Here is an 18870-nt window from a genome sequence, read left to right on the forward strand (position 1 = left end):
AAATCTCCCGCAATAATTTACAACCGTTGACCAGTCGAAATAATCGTCGAAATTTGGCGTCTGTGGCTGGAAGCAGACGCCGAGTTCGACGTTCCTCCCAAACGCCACACTCCCTCGCTTTTCAGGGCTCAAAAAAAAAACAGTTGTAATTACCTTGTACGCTCTAGACCAGGGGTCACCAACCTTTCTTAAACAGAGAGCTACTTCGTGGGTACTGATTAAGGCGAAGGGCTACCAGTTTGACACACACTTCTGAAATAGCCAATTTGTTTTTTGACCACAATCCATTTCAGAAGGCGGTTCGAGAAGCGAATCGGTTGAATTCCCAATCTTTTTTTTTCCCAGTACAAAGTGCGCAGGGATCTTAATTTGGTCCGATCGCGCAACCGTAGCGCGCCGGGCGCTCACTGTCCCATTGCTTTAAGAGCGTCTTAGTGTTTTAGGATGGCTTTACTGCTCCCACTTGCTTTCTTTGGAGGCATGATTAGGGGTTAATACAATCTTCAAAGTAACAAAAATACAATAACAACGGAGTCAGTCGGCATCTGGGCCGCGCGGTCGGGTTTTCTCGGCTCCTTCCGGCTCATCTCGCGAGGTTCGACCTCGAATTTTTTGTTCGAATTCTGATTTGTTCGAAAACCAGGACGTTCGAAGACCGAGGTTTGACTGTAAAATAAATAGATGCAGCTCACTGACAAGTGCCGCTATTTGAGCTAATTTTAGAACAGTCCTGCGGGCGAGTCATGCGGTCCTCACGGGCGACCTGGTGCCCGCGGGCACCGTGTTGGTGACCCCTGCTCTAGACGGTCAAGTTGCAAGCTGAAAACAAAAATATTTGCCTTGTTAGTCATCGTGTTACTAACCGCTGTGTCTTGTTTGCCAGAATTGCCGCTTTCCTACTTCCTGTTGCAAGCCACGCCCACGGATTATAATTTTGCCGTGAGTTCCGCCTATTGACGTCATGTCCGCGTCACATGACTGCGACGTAATATTATCTAAAACTGTTTGTGCGGTATTGTGTTGTTCTGTGCGGTATTGTGTTATTCTGTGCGGCGTCGTGTTGTTCTGTGCGGCGTCGTGTTGTTCAGTGCGACGTCGTGTTGTTCAGTGCGGCATGGTGTTGTTCAGTGCGGCATGGTGTTGTTCAGTGCGGCATGGTGTTGTTCAGTGCGGCATAATGTTGTTCAGTGCGGCATAATGTTGTTCAGTGCGGCATGGTGTTGTTCAGTGCGGCATGGTGTTGTTCAGTGCGGCATGGTGTTGTTCAGTGCGGCATAATGTTGTTCAGTGCGCCATAATGTTGTTCAGTGCGGCATGGTGTTGTTCAGTGCGGGATGGTGTTGTTCAGTGCAGGATGGTGTTGTTCAGTGCGGCATGGTGTTGTTCAATGCGGCATGGTGTTGTTCAGTGCGGGATGGTGTTGTTCAGTGCGGCATGGTGTTGTTCAGTGCGGCACAATGTTGTTCAGTGCGGCATTGTGTTGTTCAGTGCGGCATGGTGTTGTTCAGTGCGGCATGGTGTTGTTCAGTGCGGAATGGTGTTGTTCAGTGCGGCATGGTGTTGTTCAGTGCGGGATGGTGTTGTTCAATGCGGGATCGTGTTGTTCAATGCTGGGTGGTGTTGTTCAGTGCAGGATGGTGTTGTTCAGTGCGGCATGGTGTTGTTCAATGCGGCATGGTGTTGTTCAGTGCGGGATGGTGTTGTTCATTGCGGCATGGTGTTGTTCAGTGCGGCATGGTGTTGTTCAGTGCGGCATGGTGTTGTTCAGTGCGGCATGGTGTTGTTCAGTGCGGCATAATGTTGTTCAGTGCGGCATGGTGTTGTTCAGTGCGGGTAGGTGTTGTTCAGTGCAGGATGGTGTTGTTCAGTGCGGCATGGTGTTGTTCAATGCAGGATCGTGTTGTTCAGTGCAGCATAATGTTGTTCAGTGCAGCATGGTGTTGTTCAGTGCGGCATGGTGTTGTTCAATGCGGCATGGTGTTGTTCAGTGCGGGATGGTGTTGTTCAATGCGGGATCGTGTTGTTCAGTGCGGGGTGGTGTTGTTCAGTGCAGGATGGTGTTGTTCAGTGCGGCATGGTGTTGTTCAATGTGGCATGGTGTTGTTCAGTGCGGGATGGTGTTGTTCATTGTGGCATGGTGTTGTTCAGTGCGGCATGGTGTTCAGTGCGGCATGGTGTTGTTCAGTGCGGCATGGTGTTGTTCAGTGCGGCATAATGTTGTTCAGTGCGGCATGGTGTTGTTCAGTGCGGGAAGGTGTTGTTCAGTGCAGGATGGTGTTGTTCAGTGCGGCATGGTGTTGTTCAATGCAGGATCGTGTTGTTCAGTGCAGCATAATGTTGTTCAGTGCAGCATGGTGTTGTTCAGTGCGGCATGGTGTTGTTCAATGCGGCATGGTGTTGTTCAGTGCGGGATGGTGTTGTTCAGTGCGGCATGGTGTTGTTCAGTGCGGCATAATGTTGTTCAGTGCAGCATGGTGTTGTTCAGTGCGGCATGGTGTTGTTCAGTGCGACATAATGTTGTTCAGTGCGGCATAATGTTGTTCAGTGCGGCATAATGTTGTTCAGTGCGGCATGGTGTTGTTCAGTGCGGCATGGTGTTGTTCAGTGCGGGATGGTGTTGTTCAGTGCAGGATGGTGTTGTTCAGTGCGGCATGGTGTTGTTCAGTGCGGCATGGTGTTGTTCAGTGCGGGATGGTGTCGTTCAGTGCGGCATGGTGTCGTTCAGTGCGGCATGGTGTCGTTCAGTGCGGCATGGTGTTGTTCAGTGCGGCATAATGTTGTTCAGTGCGGCATGGTGTTGTTCAGTGCGGCATGGTGTTGTTCAGTGCGGCATAATGTTTTTCAGTGCGGCATGGTGTTGTTCAGTGCGGCATGGTGTTGTTCAGTGCGGCATAATGTTCAGTGTGGCATAATGTTGTTCAGTGCGGCATGGTGTTGTTCAGTGCGGGATGGTGTTGTTCAGTGCAGGATGGTGTTGTTCAGTGCGGCATGGTGTTGTTCAGTGCGGGATGGTGTCTTTCAGTGCGGCATGGTGTCGTTCAGTGCGGCATGGTGTCGTTCAGTGCGGCATAGTGTCTTTCAGTGCGGCATGGTGTCGTTCAGTGCGGCATGGTGTTGTTCAGTGCGGCATGGTGTTGTTCAGTGCGGCATGGTGTTGTTCAGTGCGGGATGGTGTTGTTCAGTGTGGCATGGTGTTCAGTGCGGCATGGTGTTGTTCAGTGCGGTATCGTGTTGTTTAGTGCGGTATCGTGTTGTTCAGTGCGGTATCGTGTTGTTCAGTGCGGTATCGTTGTGTTGTTCGTATTGTGTTGTGTTGTTCGTAATGTGTTGTGTTGTTCGTATTGTGTTGTGTTGTTCGTATTGTGTTGTGTTGTTCGTATGGTGTTGTGTTGTTCATATTGTGTTGTTCATATTGTGTTGAGTTGTTCGTATTGTGTTGTGTTGTTCGTATTGTGTTGCCTTTAACACTTAGCCTCTAACACTTAGCCTCTAACACTTAGCCTCTAGCACCTAGAAGGTAAATAAATAGGAAGGAAGGACTCACCGGTGACGTCTTCGCCCACGTCCAAGCGTTGTACTTTGTATTTTCATCCTTCTGACAGTGGAAAACATAGCCAACAAACACCGTGGAACCTAAACGAATGAAAGAAAACTATCATTTGGCCACAACAGACATTCACAGATACGGGGTTGAGGTTAAAGGTTGAGTGAAGGGCCCTCGTTTTAAACTACTTTTTTGAAAAGGATTGGGAACAAGTAAGACGTATTTAATTTATTTAATGGGAAGTAGTAAGAGCTATTGAATTTAATCTATGTATTATATTCTATTGTATTGTATTCTGTTGTATTCTTTTGGATTGTATTCACACTAACCCCACTAAAACTTCAGCCCACAAAAACTCGCCTCTGGCGCCTAGCCTCTGGCACTTAGCCTCTAACACTTAGCCTTTAACACTTAGCCTTTAACACTTAGCCTTTAACACTTAGCCTTTAACACTTAGCCTTTAACACTTAGCCTAGAAGGTGAATAAATAGGGTTAAAGGTTGAGTGAAGGGACCTCGTTTTAAACTACTTTTTTGAAAAGGAGTGGGAACAAGTAAGACATATTTAATTTATTTAATGGGAAGTAGTAAGACTTATTAAATTTATTTAATCTACTTTTCTTCCAAGGCAAAATTTGATGTTCTGCAATTCCAAATTTCCAAAGTGAATGAAGGAATGAAGTCCTTTACATTATGATTTTTGTATAAATACTAGGCATAAACACAAAATCGACGGCACAAAATGGGCAGACTTTACTTGTTTGAAAAGGACTGGTTACAAGACAGACTTTTTAAATTTATTTAATGGGGAGAAGACTTATTTAGTTTAATTGATCTATTTTTGTTCCCTGGCAAAATTCGATTTGCTGCAATTCCAAATTTCCAAAGTGAATGAAGGAAAGAAGTCGTTTAAATTATGATTTTGTTTAAATACTAGGCATAGACATAAAATCTACGGCACAAAATGGGCAGACTTTACTTGTTTGAAGAGGACTGGTTACAAGACAGACTTTTCTGATTTATTTAATGGGAAGAAGACTTATTTAGTTTATTTAATCTATTTTTGTTCCCTGGCAAAATTGGATTTGCTGAAATTGTATTTTGCCAAATCTTGACTTGAGACCTGATAGGAAGTATTAAACGCTTAGTTAAATCAATACAAGTTGGTAATAAGAGCGAGTAATGTTGGTTGAACCGATGAATGAAAGTCGAAAGCAATTTAAATTATGACTTTGTATAAATACTAGATATTAACAGAACATCTACTGCGCGAAATGGGCAGAGTTTACTTGTTTGAGAAGGAGTGGCTTATTCAAAACTAAGATTTATTTAATCTGTTTGTTCCCAGGCAAAATTGGATGTGATGCAATTCCAAATTTCACCACATGATGGTGCCCAATTTTGACTTCATAGGACATATTAAACACTTAGCTTGTTATTATGTTCAAGGTAATCAGATTTGTTTATTATTCTAATGGCCTCTTCAAAACTATTCTGGATTACTACTTTGGATCTATTCTACATTACTTGGCAACAACATACTCTGTAACAGATTAGGCAGTATAATCACATATGTTAACTTGAGAGTGCCCACACTCAATCTACTTATCGTGATGTGTTAAATCAATTACTGTTAGACATTATTTGTCTGATAATCTACCAAATCTTTGAATTGAAGAATTTGTGATTTAATTAATAGCTTGTTGTTATGTTCAGGGTAATCAGACTTGTATATAATTCTAATGGCCTTCTTTTGAAAACTATTCTGAATTACGACTTTGGATCTTATATTACTTTGCAACAATCTACCTGGTGACAGATTAGGCAGTATAATCACATATGTTAACTTCAGTGCCCACACTGTATTTATTTATGGTTATTTGTTAAATCAAGTACTGTTAGACATGAAATAGGAAGTGTTTAACATAAATGTTATGGCTACTCACCATTGTAGCTCGCTCCTGGTCAATGATATGAGCCTCTTCTTGCAGTGGAAAACTTGCAGCCAACAAACACCGTGGAACCTAAAGGAATGAAATTAAACCTTAACATTTCGCCTCGACCAATTTTCACACGTACAACGCAACGCGGCTACACTTCTGCTATTACAAACGTAAATCTCCTTAAACACAATGAGTGTTACTTACCGTGTACGCTCTAGACGGTCCAGTTGCAAGCAGAAAATAAAGATATTTCTGTTGATAATCGTCGTTGCTCAGTGGCTCACGGCCATCGCGCCAACAGATTTGAATTTTGGCGGAGGTTCCGGCAATTACGTCATATCCGCGGCACATGACTGCGACGTAATACCCGCTTATCTGAAACGGCAGTTAAAAGTAGAGTTACATCAAGTTTTCTTGGAACCTAAACGAATGAAAGAAAACTATCATTTGGCCACAACCAACATTCACAGAAACAACACAACGTGCGGGGTTGAGGTTAAAGATTGAGTGAAGGGCCCTCGTTTTAAACTACTGTTTTGAAAAGGAGTGGAAACAAGTAAGACTTATTTAATTTATTTAATGGGAAGTAGTAAGACTTCTACTTTTCTTCCCAGGCAAAATTTGATGTGCTGCAATTCCAAATTTCCAAAGTGAATGAAGGAATGAAGTCCTTTAAATTATGATTTTGTATAAATACTAGGCATAAACACAAAATCGACGGCACAAAATGGGCAGACTTTACTTGTTTGAAAAGGACTGGTTACAAGACAGACTTTTTTAATTTATTTAATGGGAAGACTTATTTAGTTTAATTGATCTATTTTTGTTCCCTGGCAAAATTCGATTTGCTGCAATTCCAAATTTCCAAAGTGAATGAAGGAAAGAAGTCGTTTAAATTATTATTAAATTATATACATTTCGCCTGGATCAATATTCACACGTACAACGCAACGCGGCTACACTTCTGCTATTACAAACGTAAATCTCCTTAAACACAATGAGTGTTACTTACCTTGTACGCTCTAGACGGTCCAGTTGCAAGCAGAAAATAAAGATATTTCTGTTGATAATCGTCGTTGCTCAGTGGCTCACGGCCATAGCGCCAACAGATTTGAATTTTGGCGGAAGTTCCGCACAGCAGTACATACACAGCAGCAGAAGTACAATCAGTGGTCATAGAATAAAGTGAAAAAGTGTAAATCTGTATATAAGGTGCAAGAGTAAAGTGCCTAGTGGCATGGTGACTTGGAATGTTCAAGTGGTTTTCCTCAGTGTGTTCATGAGTCTGATGGCTTGAGGAAAGAAGCTGTTGCTCAGTCTGCTTGTGCGGGACCGCAGGTTGCGGTACCGCTTCCCTGATGGTAGGAGGGAGAACAGTCTGTGTGCAGGATGTATAGTGTCTTTGATGATGTTCATTGCCCTCTTGGAACAGTGCGAAGTGTACAGTTCCTGAATGGCTGGAAGGGGTGACCTGATGATCTTTTCTGCTGTCCTCACCACCCTTTGCAGCGCCTTTTTGTCTGCAGCTAGGCAGCTGCCATGCCAAACAGAGACGCTGCTGGTCAGGATGCTCTCAATAGCACCTCTGTAGAAGGTGGTGAGTGCAGAGGTGGTGAGGTCGGCTCTTCTCATCCTTCTCAGGAAGTGGAGTCGTGACTGCGCCTTCTTGACCAGCGCAGTGATGTTGGTAGTCCATGAGAGGTCATCAGTGATGTGCACTCCCAGGAACTTTGTGCTCTTCACAGACTCTACTGCACCGCCGTTGATGATGAGTGGGATGTGTGTTGGTTGTTTCTTTCTGAAGTCCACAGTGATTTCTTTTGTTTTGTTTACGTTGAGAAGCAGATTGTTCCTATCACACCAGGTGATGAGTTGCTGTACCTCCTCTCTGTATGCTGAGTCATCGTTGTCTTTGATGAGGCCCACCACTGTTGTGTCATCTGCAAATTTGATGATGTGATTCGTTTCAAATCTGGCAGAGCAGTCGTGGGTCATCAGCGTGAACAGCAGGGGAGATAGCACACATCCTTGCGGCACCCCGGTGTTTATGATGGTGGTCGCTGAGGAGTTGTTTCCGACTCTGACTGTCTGCGGTCTGTTCGTTAGAAAGTCCAGCAGCCAATTGCACAGTGAAGTGCTGACACCTACTGTACTCAGCTTATTCACCAGATGTTGGGGGATGACTGTGTTGAACGCAGAGCTGAAGTCAATGAACAGCATCCGCGCGTGACTGTTTTTGTTCTCCAGATGAGCCAGGCAGAGGTGGAGTGCTGTTGCTATGGCGTCATCAGTGGAGCGCTTGGGGCGGTAGGCAAATTGGTATGGGTCCAGAGTAGTGGGGAGGGTGGATGTTAAGTGGGCCTTCACCAGTCTCTCAAAGCACTTCATCATGATGGAAGTGAGTGCTATGGGTCTGTAGTCATTCAGTGATGATGCTGGTGACTTCTTGGGTAGTGGTACGATGGTGGTAGCTTTGAAAATTGCTGGTATGATGGCTTGGTTCAGAGAGGTGTTGTAGATGTCTGTGAGGACGTCAGTGAGTGAGTCTGCACAGTCTCTGAGCACGCGCCCGGGTATGTTGTCTGGACCTGCAGCTTTCCTGGGGTTCACCTTGAGTAGGGTCCTCTTCACGTCCGCTGGGTCCAGTTGAAGTGTTGTGCTGTCTGGGTGTACTGGGGTTTTTGTGGGTGTTGTGGAGTTGTTTTCTTCAAACCGGCTGAAGAAGGTGTTGAGAGAGTTGAGGAAGTCTATGTTGTCCTCACACGGTGAGGGGGATGGTTTGTAGTCTGTGACTGACTGGATGCCTTGCCACAGGCGTCTTGGGTCTTTTGTGTCTGTGAAGTGTGAGTTGATTTTTTGACCATATGCACGCTTGGCTACTCTCACGCCCCGGTGCAAGTTGGCCCTAGCAGTCTTGAGGGCCTCCTTGTCCCCAGACTTGAAAGCAGCGTTGCGTGCCCTCAGGAGCTCACGTACCTCCCTGGTGAACTGTAATGTCTTTGGTGACGGTTACATCTTCCATGCACTTCGTTATGTATCCAGTTACAGAGTCTGTGTATTCGGTGAGGTTGACGTCCTGGTTGGTGGTGGCCGCCTCCCTGAAGACAGACCAGTCTGTGCGTTCAAAACAGTCCTGTAGAGCTGCTGTGGAGCCCTCTGGCCAGGCCCTGATCTGCTTGACAGTTGGTTTGCTTCTCGTCAACAGAGGTCTGTAGGCTGGAATTAGCATAACAGAGAGATGGTCTGATGAACCCAGGTGGGGGTGGGGAACCGCTCTGAAGGCCTGTCTGATGTTGGTGTAGACCTGGTCAAGTGTGTTTTCTCCCCTTGTTGCAAAGTTCACACACTTGTGGAAGTGTGGCATTACTGTTTTCAATTTGGCCTGGTTGAAATCGCCAGCGATTATGCAGACCAAGTCTGGGTGTGTGTTTTGTAGTGTACTCACAGACTTGTACAGGATGGAGAGTGCTTCCTTTGTGTTAGCGCTGGGGGGGACGTAGACAGCTGTGATGTTGACGGTATTGAATTCACGCGGTAGGTAGAATGGACGGCAGTTGAGGGTTAAAAACTCAATGTTCTCTGAGCAGTGACTTGTAGTAACTACAGCGTTTGTACACCAGTTGTTGTTAACGTAAATGCACACACCACCTCCTCGAGATTTACCCGTGCTGGCGTGGTTTCTGTCCGCGCGGAAAGTTGTAAACCCATCCAGTTTAATGGCGCTGTCCGGAACGTTGTTGTGAAGCCACGTCTCTGTGAGGATGAACGCGTTGCATTCTCTCACCTTTCGTTCTGTAGTTAAGTCCAGCTTGAGATAGTCCATTTTATTTTGCACGTTTGAAAGGAGAATAGATGGAAGTGCTGTTTTATGAGGGTTTCGCACATTGGAGACTGGTCAAACGCAATTTCAAACTTCTGTGGTAACCCTGTTACATAGGATTTTTGACAATAAAGTAAACTTGAACTTGAACTTGAACAATTACGTCATATCCGCGGCACATGACTGCGACGTAATATCCGCTTATCTGAAACGGCAGTTAAAAGTAGTCAAGTCAAGTCAAGTTTATTTGTATAGCCCTAAATCACAAACAGTCTCAAAGGGCTTCACATAGCCAAAATTGACAATTATTCTCAAAGCATCCCCTGATCTTAAGCTCCCAAAAGGACAAGGAAAAACTCAAAAAAACCCTGCCAGGGGAAAATGAGAAACCTTGAGAAGGGACCACAGATGGAAGGATCCCCCTTTCAGGATCACCAGGTTGTAATGGATGCAGAGAGGGCACAAGTAATACATAATATGAAAATCAATGAAAAAATGGATGTGGGAGGTGCCCTCGATTGTCCTGGCAGTGTCTTCAAGGGGGTTGAGCTGCAGTTTCTTCATCTTGAATTGGGCCCCGAGAATCCAGCTAGCCGCTATCAGCTTTTGAGCCACCTAACCCTTCCCGGCTGGGGAGGGGGGTGGGCAGAGAGAACAAAACAAACTCCGGCCAAATCGGCCACTACAAGTTAGTTAAAGGCCATCTCATAGAAATTTGTCTTTAAACGTGTCTTAAATGTTTCTACTGAGGTAGTAGTCCTAATATCCATTGGTAGGGCATTCCAAAGCTCTGGAGCCCGAATAGAGAATGCTCTAGACCCTGCAGACATTTTCTTGGCCCTCGGTGTAACTAAAAGACTAGCGTTTTGCGAACGAAGGTTACGAGACGGAACATAAGGAACGACTAGGTCGACGAGATATGAAGGCGCTAAGCCATGCAGTGATTTATAGGTTAGTAGAAGAACCTTGAAGTCACATCTTAAATGGACCGGGAGCCAATGTAATTTGGCTAATATTGGGGTAATGTGATCAAATTTTATTGACCGTGAGAGCAGCCTCGCAGCGGCATTTTGCACTAACTGTAGACTTTTGATACTGGACTTAGGAAGACCAGAGAATAATACATTACAGTAGTCCAGGCGCGACGTGATGAACGCATGTATAATAGTTTCCGCATCCCCGGTCGAGAGGATAGGACGAATCTTAGCAATATTATGAAGGTGAAAAAACGCAATCCTGGTTATATTCTTAATGTGTTTTTGAAAGGAGAGCGTTTGGTCAAATATTACCCCGAGATTAGTTACCGTATCACTCTGAGTGATAGTACGGTTATCTATAGTTATAGTGGTTTCCTTAAATAAGTGTTGATAACGAGTAGGACCAATTATCAACATCTGAGTTTTATCTGGGTTAAGACGAAGGAAGTTGAGAGACATCCATTGCTTGATCTCCGCAAGGCACGCCTCGAGATTACAACAGTCCCGCGGATCTGTCATCGATAACGGCATATATAATTGGGTGTCATCCGCGTAGCATTGAAAGCTAATATTATATTTACGTATTATGTCCCCAAGCGGAATCATATAAATATTAAATAAAATCGGTCCGAGTACCGATCCCTGTGGGACACCACACGTAACATTATAAAGCTCAGAGGACGTATTGCCATGGACCACTCGGTGCGTCCTGTCTAATAGATAGGAATTGAACCAGGTTAGTGCTGACCCTGAGATACCAACACAACTTTTAAGACGCCCTAATAAAATATCGAAGTCTACAGTGTTAAAGGCAGCACTAAGATCGAGTAGTAACAATACAGACGACGTATTTGAATCCATAGCTATGAGGAGATCATTAGTCACTTTAGCAAGTGCTGTCTCTGTAGAATGATTAGCTCTAAAACCAGACTGAAAAGAGTCATATCGATTATTAGCGACCATGTAATCACTAAGCTGCTGCGCTACTACTTTTTCGAGAAGTTTTGCTATGAATGGGAGGTTTGAAACTGGCCTATAATTACTGAGACAGTCCGGGTCAAGATTTGCTCGCTTAAGTAGCGGTTTAATAATAGCGGTTTTAAAGGCTGTTGGCACTATCCCAGAGGAAACAGACAGATTGATTATATTTAAGACGGACGGTCCTAAAATTAGAAATAATTCTTTAAGTAGTTTGGCTGGAAGCGGGTCGAGTAAACATGTTGTTTGTTTAGCCGCACTAACCAATTTTGTAAGCATTTCAAGGGACACGCTTTTAAAATTTGAGAGGGTTATTGCATGATCCCCAGCGCTAGTAACCGGCGGAGCGATTGGAATGGTATTCTTGATCTCGTCCCTAATGGACTCAATCTTTTGAGCAAAAAATTTCATAAACTCGTCAGCTGAGTGGAAGGAGCTATCGGGGGTCGGCTGGCGCAGAGTTAGCTTTGCCACTGTATCAAATAGGTATTTAGGATTGTTTTTATTAAGATTAATGACTTGCGAAAAATAACGAGTTTTTGCTAAAATAAGCGCATCTTTATATTTCAGGAGGCTGTCCTTCCATGCCTGATGGAAAACCTCAAGTTTGGTTAAACGCCATCTGCGCTCATGCTTTCTACATAATTGTTTAAACGTACGTGTTTCATCTGTGAACCACGGAGTTGGCCATCTACGGCGAGTTTTCAAACGTAGCGGTGCCACAGAGTCGATGGCTTTTAATAATGTCGCATTGAATTCATTTGTAAGATTATCAATAGAGCCGCTGTATGCGGGAAACATGGCGGTTGCCGGCGACAGTAACTCAGTACTAGCGCAGTTGCAGTCATGGAGTTAAAATTACGGCTGCTATAATTCTGATTGCTCTCTTGTCTTTGACAAGGAACTAAAATTTAAAATTTTATTAAGAAATGATCAGACAGAACAGTAGTGTATGGCAGTACTGCTATATTTGAGGTTGCTAGTCCCCGGGATAATACCAGATCTAAGCTATTTCCATTCTTATGCGTTGCTGCCTGTACAGCTTGCGTAAAACCAAACGTATCGATTAAAGTTTGAAATGCCGAAGTCAGTGGTTCTGACGGTGAATTCATGTGGATGTTGAAATCACCCATGATAACTATATTATCTGCATTTGTCACTAGATCAGCCACAAATTCTGAAAATTCATCCAGGAAGCCAGAGTAAGCCCCGGGTGGGCGGTAAATAACAACAAGATAGAATGACGGTAACGCAGTGGATCGCACAATGAGAACTTCAAATGTTTTAAATACGTGAATTGAGCGAGGCCTAAATCTAAGCTCAGAATTTGAGATGAGGGCGACACCCCCACCCTTTTTTCGAGGACGTGCCACATGCGAGCTCACAAAATTTGGAGGCGAGGCCTCGTTAAGTGGCAGCAGTTCATTAGGTTTTAACCAGGTCTCGCAAAGACCAAAAACGTTTAGATTATGTTCCGTGATAAGCTTTCGTATGAAGTGATCTAATATTCATAAAACCGAATTTAAGTGTAATCGATTGATCAGGGTGCGTATCTATCGAAGGATTTTTAAACGGGATGCGAGTAAAATTGTGTTCTCTAGGCCTAATATCACCTCTCAAAAGTTTATTAGGGCGGTGGGATGAAATGACCGTGGGAATTTGATGATGAATATTTGTTACACATGTGAAGTTATCTAAAACAGGCACCGTTTCATCAGCAAGACCGGTCGGGACGGAGTGATTGGATTTGTCTACTACCCCAGTAGAAAGTGTGTTTAAGTGTACTGCAGCACTATTTAAACTGTCGCGCTCTAGTCTACACGAGGAGCTATGTGTATGCTGAAAGTCTAGCCTAGCGCTAGTTAACTTTAACTTAACAGACTCCAAACCCATCCTCACAGGTGGTCTAATCACCTGTGCCCTGGCCTGCTCTAGAGTGACCTGTCATGAGTGGCTCAAACAGTAATCTATATTCCTAGAAAGAGTGAAGGCGCCCTCACGGTTAGGGTGAAGGCCGTCCTTCCTCAGCAGGTCGGGGCGGCCCCAGAAGGATGACCAGTTATCTATAAAATACAGTCCCTGCTTTTTACAGAAACCAGCCATCCATCGATTAAGGGAGACTAATCTACTAAACCTCTCATCAGTGCCTCTCCCAGGCAGGGGGCCAGAGACAAATACTCGATGCCGACTCATCTTTCTGGCAAGATCACAAGTCCTCGCTATGTTTTTCTTTGTGATCTCTGATTGTCTCATCCTAACATCATTGGAGCCGACGTGTATCACTATGTCTGAGTAGCTAGTATTGGTGGAACTACGCTGTTGACTAGGCCTATTGCGAGTCAGCTCCCTAAGATTAGCTTCTATGTCGGGTGCTCTGCCCCCAGGAATACACATTACCGTGGCTGGATTTTTAAGCGTAATGTTTCGGGTAATGGAGTCGCCTATGACCAAAGTGCGAGGGCCAGTAGACCGAGATGACTTTGGACGGCTATGCGTCTTACCTGGCTCATCGCGATTAGCAAGCCGCTTGGGGCTAATGCTAACCGGGCTAGCGGGCTGACTACATCTGTGTCCGCCGCAACTACTGTTATCGCACTATTCTGCTCTAACTGGCGGACACGTCCCTCTAGCAGAGACAACCTCTCTAAGAGAAGGGTGCAGTTGGTGCACGAAGCCGTACATACCTCTTGGTCCGCTGCCATACTTTGTGTCCGAAGAGCGACGATCTGTCAGAACAACCCGGAAGTCGAGTAGAGTTACATCAAGTTTTCTTTTTTAATCAACGCAATCATTTACAACCGTTGCCCAGAAAGAATCGTTGAAATTCGACGTTCCCCCCAAACGCCACACTCACTCGCTTTTCAGGGGAACAAAAGTACTTCTTTTTAAAAACGATGAGTTGTACTTACCGTGTACGCTCTGGACGGTCCAGTTGCAAGCAGAAAATAAAAATATTTCTCTTGTTAGTCGTATGTTACCATCCGCTGTGTCTTTGTCAACATCGCCATTTTCCTACTTCCTGTTGCGAGCCGCGCCCACGGATTTAAATTTTGGCGGAAGTTCCGCCCATTGGCGTCGTTTTCGCGTATAGCAAATCCGATTGGTTGGGAAGGGGGCGCGGTTATGCAGCCGAGGGGTCCTGTGATCGGTGGGATGTAAAGTAGGCGTCGACGTCACGTCCACGTCACGTGACCACGACGTGGCAGACGTCAAACAGCAACCGCTGTTTTGTTTAGTAGACTTACAGTTGTTATGCATTGACATAATGGCGCACACTCCAAATAGATTTAAATAAATTAAATAATTCTTCTGCCCACTCCCTTTTAAACAAGTTAACTCTCCCCGCGGATTTGAATTCCGGCGGAAGTTCCGCCCATCGACGTCACGTCTGTCACGTGACCACAACGTGGCAGATGTCATATAGCAACCGCTGTTTTGTTTAGTAGATTTACAGTTGTTATGCATTGGCATAATGCTGTGCACTCAAAATAGATTTAAATAAATTAAATATCTCTTCTGCCCACTCCCTTTTAAACAAGTTAACTCTGCCCACGGATTCTAATTTCGGACGAAGGTCCGCCCATTGACGTCTTGTCTGCGTCACGTGACCACGACGTAGCGACGTCATATAGTAACCGCTGTTTTGATCAGCAGACTTAGTTATTATGCGTTGACATAATGGCGCACTGGTTAGTGTTAGATAAATTGTATATATATGTTATCATGCGTTCTCTAATGAGTACTTATTAATAAGATTATTGCACAGAATGCTTGTTGTTTCGCCCTGCAGACATCCACCAACAACAAGTCAAACGATGCTGTCTGGAGCTTCCTGACCTTCTACACCTCTGGGAATCCAAGAAAGTTGTTGATATCTCAATCTATTTTGTTGATGTCTGCACATGGCTTTTGTCCTTGCATCTTTTCTCATGGCGTCTTGTCTGTGACTTCTTGGTCACATAGCATTTTGTCCTTGCATTCGTTTCTCATGGCATCTTGTCTGTGACTTCTTGGTTCACATAGAATCTCGTTTCTTCTCTCATGAGACAAAGCCCACGCCTTCTCCCCACCTATTAGGGGCTAGTCTCACATTGTGGGTAGGGCATTCCAAATAAAAAGAGCGAAGAGTGCAAACAGATTTTTAGTGTAGTCAGATTGCTGTAAATCTGAATGCACTCCTCGCGAGAAAAACCTCAATATTCTGCCTCACTTGTTTTGTCTGCTGATCCTTTTCTTTTATACAGATACTCAGTCAGAGAAAATACCTGACAGTTAGCATGTCCACCTCTTAAGCATGATGTTGCGGGTTTGACGCCTGATCAATGTTAGCATGGAGTGAGCTGAAGTGCATGGCGCTGAAGATTTGAATCTTCGAAATGCGCTGAGGTCTGACATATCAGGTAGAATGGTTTGCCATCACGTTCAACATTCACTCATTCGACATCCAGCGCCCGGCGCACTCACGCATGCCAATCGGGACAACCGGGACAACCGGGAGCCCGTGCGCACGCGCCAGGTGGCCGAAAATAGCTCCAGCCGAGCGGATCGGCATTTTATAAGCACCACGGATGAGATCGCGGAGCCTTATTCGACTTCCGGCGGCAGGCAGACTCACGCACGCCTCCCAGGATCACCGTGAGGCCTGTGCACGCGCCGGGTGGCCGAGCGGATCGGCACTTTATAAGCACCGTGGATGAGATCGCGGATCCTCATTCGACTTCTGGCGGCCGGTTCACTCACGCACACCGCCAGGGACCAACGGGAGGCTATGTGCACGCGCCAGGTGGCCGAAAAGAGCTCCATCCGAGCGGATCGGCACTGTATAAGCAACGTGGATGAGATCACGGAGCCTTATTCGACTACCCCCGACTGGCGCACTCACGCACGCTGCCCGGGACCACCGGGAGTATGTGCGCTCGCGCCGGGTGGCCGAAAATAGCTCCAGCCGAGCGGATGGGCACTTTATAAGCACTGCAGATGAGACCGCGGAGCCTCATTCGACTTCCGGCGGCCGGCGCACTCACGCACACAACCCAGGACCATCGGGGGGCCGTGCGCACGCGCCAGGTGGCCGAAAATAGCTCATGCCGAGCGGACTGGCACTGTATAGGCACTGCGGATGAGATCGCGGAGCGTCATTTGACTTCAAGCGGCCGGCGCACTCACGCACGCCACTAGGGAAAACCGGGTGGCCGTGCGCACGCGCCAGGTGGCCGAAAATAGCTCCAGCCGAGCAGATCAGCACTTTATAAGCACCGTGGATGAGATTGCGGAACCTTATTCGACTTCCGGCGGCCGGTGCACTCATGCGCACCGCCCGGGACCACCGGGAGGCTGTGTGCACGCGCCAGGTGGCCGAAAATAGCTCCAGCCGAGCGGATCAGCACTTTATAAGCTCTACGGATGAGATCACGGAGCCTCATTCGACTTCAAGCGGACGGCGCACTCACGCACGCCGCCCGGGACCACCGGGAGGCCGTGTGCACGTGCCGGGTGGCCGAAAAAAGCTCCAGCCGAGCGGATAGGTACTTTATAATCACCGTGAATGAGATCGCGGAGCATTATTCAACTTCCGGCGGCCGGCACACTCACGCATGCCTCCCAGGATCACCGTGAGGCCTGTGCACGCGCCGGGTGGCCGAAAAGAGCTCCAGCCGAGCGGATCGGCACTTTATAAGCACCGCGGATGAGATCGCAGAGCCTCATTCGACTTCCGGCGGCTGGCGCACCCACGCACGCCGCCCGGGACCACCGGGAGGCCGTGAACACGCAACAGGTGGCCGAAAATATCTCCAGCCGAGCGGATCGGCACTTTATTAGCACCGCGGATGAGATCGCGGAGCCTCATTCGACTTCCGGCGGCTGGCGCACCCACGCACGCCGCCCGGGACCACCGGGAGGCTGTGAACACGCAACAGGTGGCCGAAAATATCTCCAGCCGAGCGGATCGGCACTTTATAAGCACTGCAGATGTGATCGCGGAGCCTAATTCGACTTCCGGCGGCCGGTGCACTCACGCACGCCGCCCGGGACCACCGGGAGGCCGTGCGCACATGCCAGGTGGCCGAAAATAGCTCCAGCCGAGGGGATCGGCACTTTATAAGCACCGCGGATGAGATCGCGGAGCCTTATTTGACTTCCCGCGGCCGGCACACACACGCACGCCACCCGGCACCACCGGGAAGCCATGCGCACGCGGCAGGTGGCCGAAAATAGCTCCAGCCGAGCAGATCGGCACTGCATAAGCACCGTGGATGAGATTGCGGAACCTTATTCGACTTCCGGCGGCCGGTGCACTCATGCGCACCGCCCGGGTCCACCGGGAGGCTGTGTGCACGTGCCAGGTGGCCGAAAATAGCTCCAGCCGAGCGGATCGGCATTTTATAAGCACCGCGAATGAGATTGCGGAGCCTTATTTGCTATATTCCTATCACTTGATCAAGATGGCGGCGCGTGCACACGCAGCGGCCACTCTCTGTTCCGTTAGTACGGTGATTTGTTAGTCTAATGAGTATTCGTCCGACAGTCTTATGTGTTCGTCTCGTTGTGCTTTACCGTGCTACAAGTACAGCAGGCAGGTTCTGCTCGACATCGGCAGAAGTGGGTTTTGTGGCGTTCTGGACTTTGAAGCGGCGACATTAAAGGCGCTCGGACTGCTACGTCCTGAAATGTCGCCGACCTCGCCCGCTATTCCTCCCCCGGTTGGGAGCCGTCGGAAACGGTGTGCAAGGAGGCAGAAGGGGGGCAAGCGCGGAGGCGTCCGGGCCAGGCTGGCGGCCAACCCAGCGCGCCCGGCGGTGCCCTCCATTCTTCTGGCGAATGTTCGATCGCTGGACAACAAAATGGATTACGTTCGCCTGCTGAGGTCTACGAACCGGACGGTGCGGAACTGCTGTGTGCTCGTGTTCACCGAGACCTGGTTGACTGACAACATTCCGGACTCTGCCGTGCATCTGGAGTGGCTAGCGTGCTATCGGGCGGACCGTGCCATTGTACGAGGGGGAAAGTCGCGAGGAGGTGGATTATGTGTCTACATCCGAGAAGAATGGTGCCGGGACTCTGTGGTGGTATGTAAGCACTGCTCGCCACTTGCGGAGTTTGTGATCATCAAGTGCCGAGGGAATTTACCGCGATTCTGCTAGTCGCGGTATACATCCCGCCTTCCAACATTGAAGGCGACAGGATCGCGGCGGTTGGTGAACTGTACAAGGCTGTCAGTGAACAGCAGACAGCGCACCCTGACGGTTTAACCATCTTCGCTGGAGACTTCAATCATGCCAACCTGAAGTCTGTTTTCCCGAGGCTTCACCAGCATGTTACTTTTCCGACACGTGGAGACAGCTTCCTAGACCTGGTCTACTCTGCGCAAAAGGGAGCTTTCAAAGCCACCCCCTCCCCCATCTTGGGCTTTCTGACCATCTCACCGTTTTGCTTTTGCCCGCATACAGACAATTGGTAAAGGCATCCAGGCCGGTTCGGAGGCGGGTTCGGGTGTGGCCTGAGGGTGCCTCCGATGCACTTCGTGACTGCTTCGACACCACTGACTGGGACTTGTTTAAGCAGGCAGCCACCTACAATGATCGTAGAGGAGTATACTGACTCTGTTAGC

General features: G+C 47.3%; 1 protein-coding gene and 1 long non-coding RNA gene across 3 annotated transcripts in view; one reads left to right on the plus strand and one right to left on the minus strand.

The window, feature by feature from the left end:
• The window catches only part of LOC148394752 (janus kinase and microtubule-interacting protein 3-like), a 28186-nt gene extending 12636 nt beyond the window's left edge, over positions 1 to 15550 (plus strand). The window contains exon 17 of the mRNA XM_088381332.1: positions 15052 to 15550. Coding sequence (XP_088237458.1) covers positions 15052 to 15267 — 216 coding nt within the window. The 3' untranslated portion in view covers positions 15268 to 15550. The remainder of the gene's footprint in view (positions 1 to 15051) is intronic.
• Positions 95 to 14951, minus strand: LOC148394753 (uncharacterized). 2 transcript variants are annotated; one of them, XR_015859496.1, is made up of 5 exons: positions 14171 to 14951; positions 5691 to 5861; positions 5490 to 5567; positions 3545 to 3633; positions 95 to 127 (listed from the first exon to the last, which is right to left on the minus strand). It is a non-coding gene; the product is annotated as an uncharacterized LOC148394753 (long non-coding RNA). The 2 variants fall into 2 exon arrangements; XR_015859495.1 differs by lacking the exon at positions 95 to 127 and adding an exon at positions 784 to 819.
• Positions 15551 to 18870: the final 3320 nt, after the last annotated feature.

Source organism: Syngnathus floridae, chromosome 7 (assembly GCF_059516105.1).
Source record: "Syngnathus floridae isolate MCC-2025c chromosome 7, RoL_Sflo_1.0, whole genome shotgun sequence".
Taxonomy (NCBI): Eukaryota; Metazoa; Chordata; class Actinopteri; order Syngnathiformes; family Syngnathidae; genus Syngnathus; species Syngnathus floridae.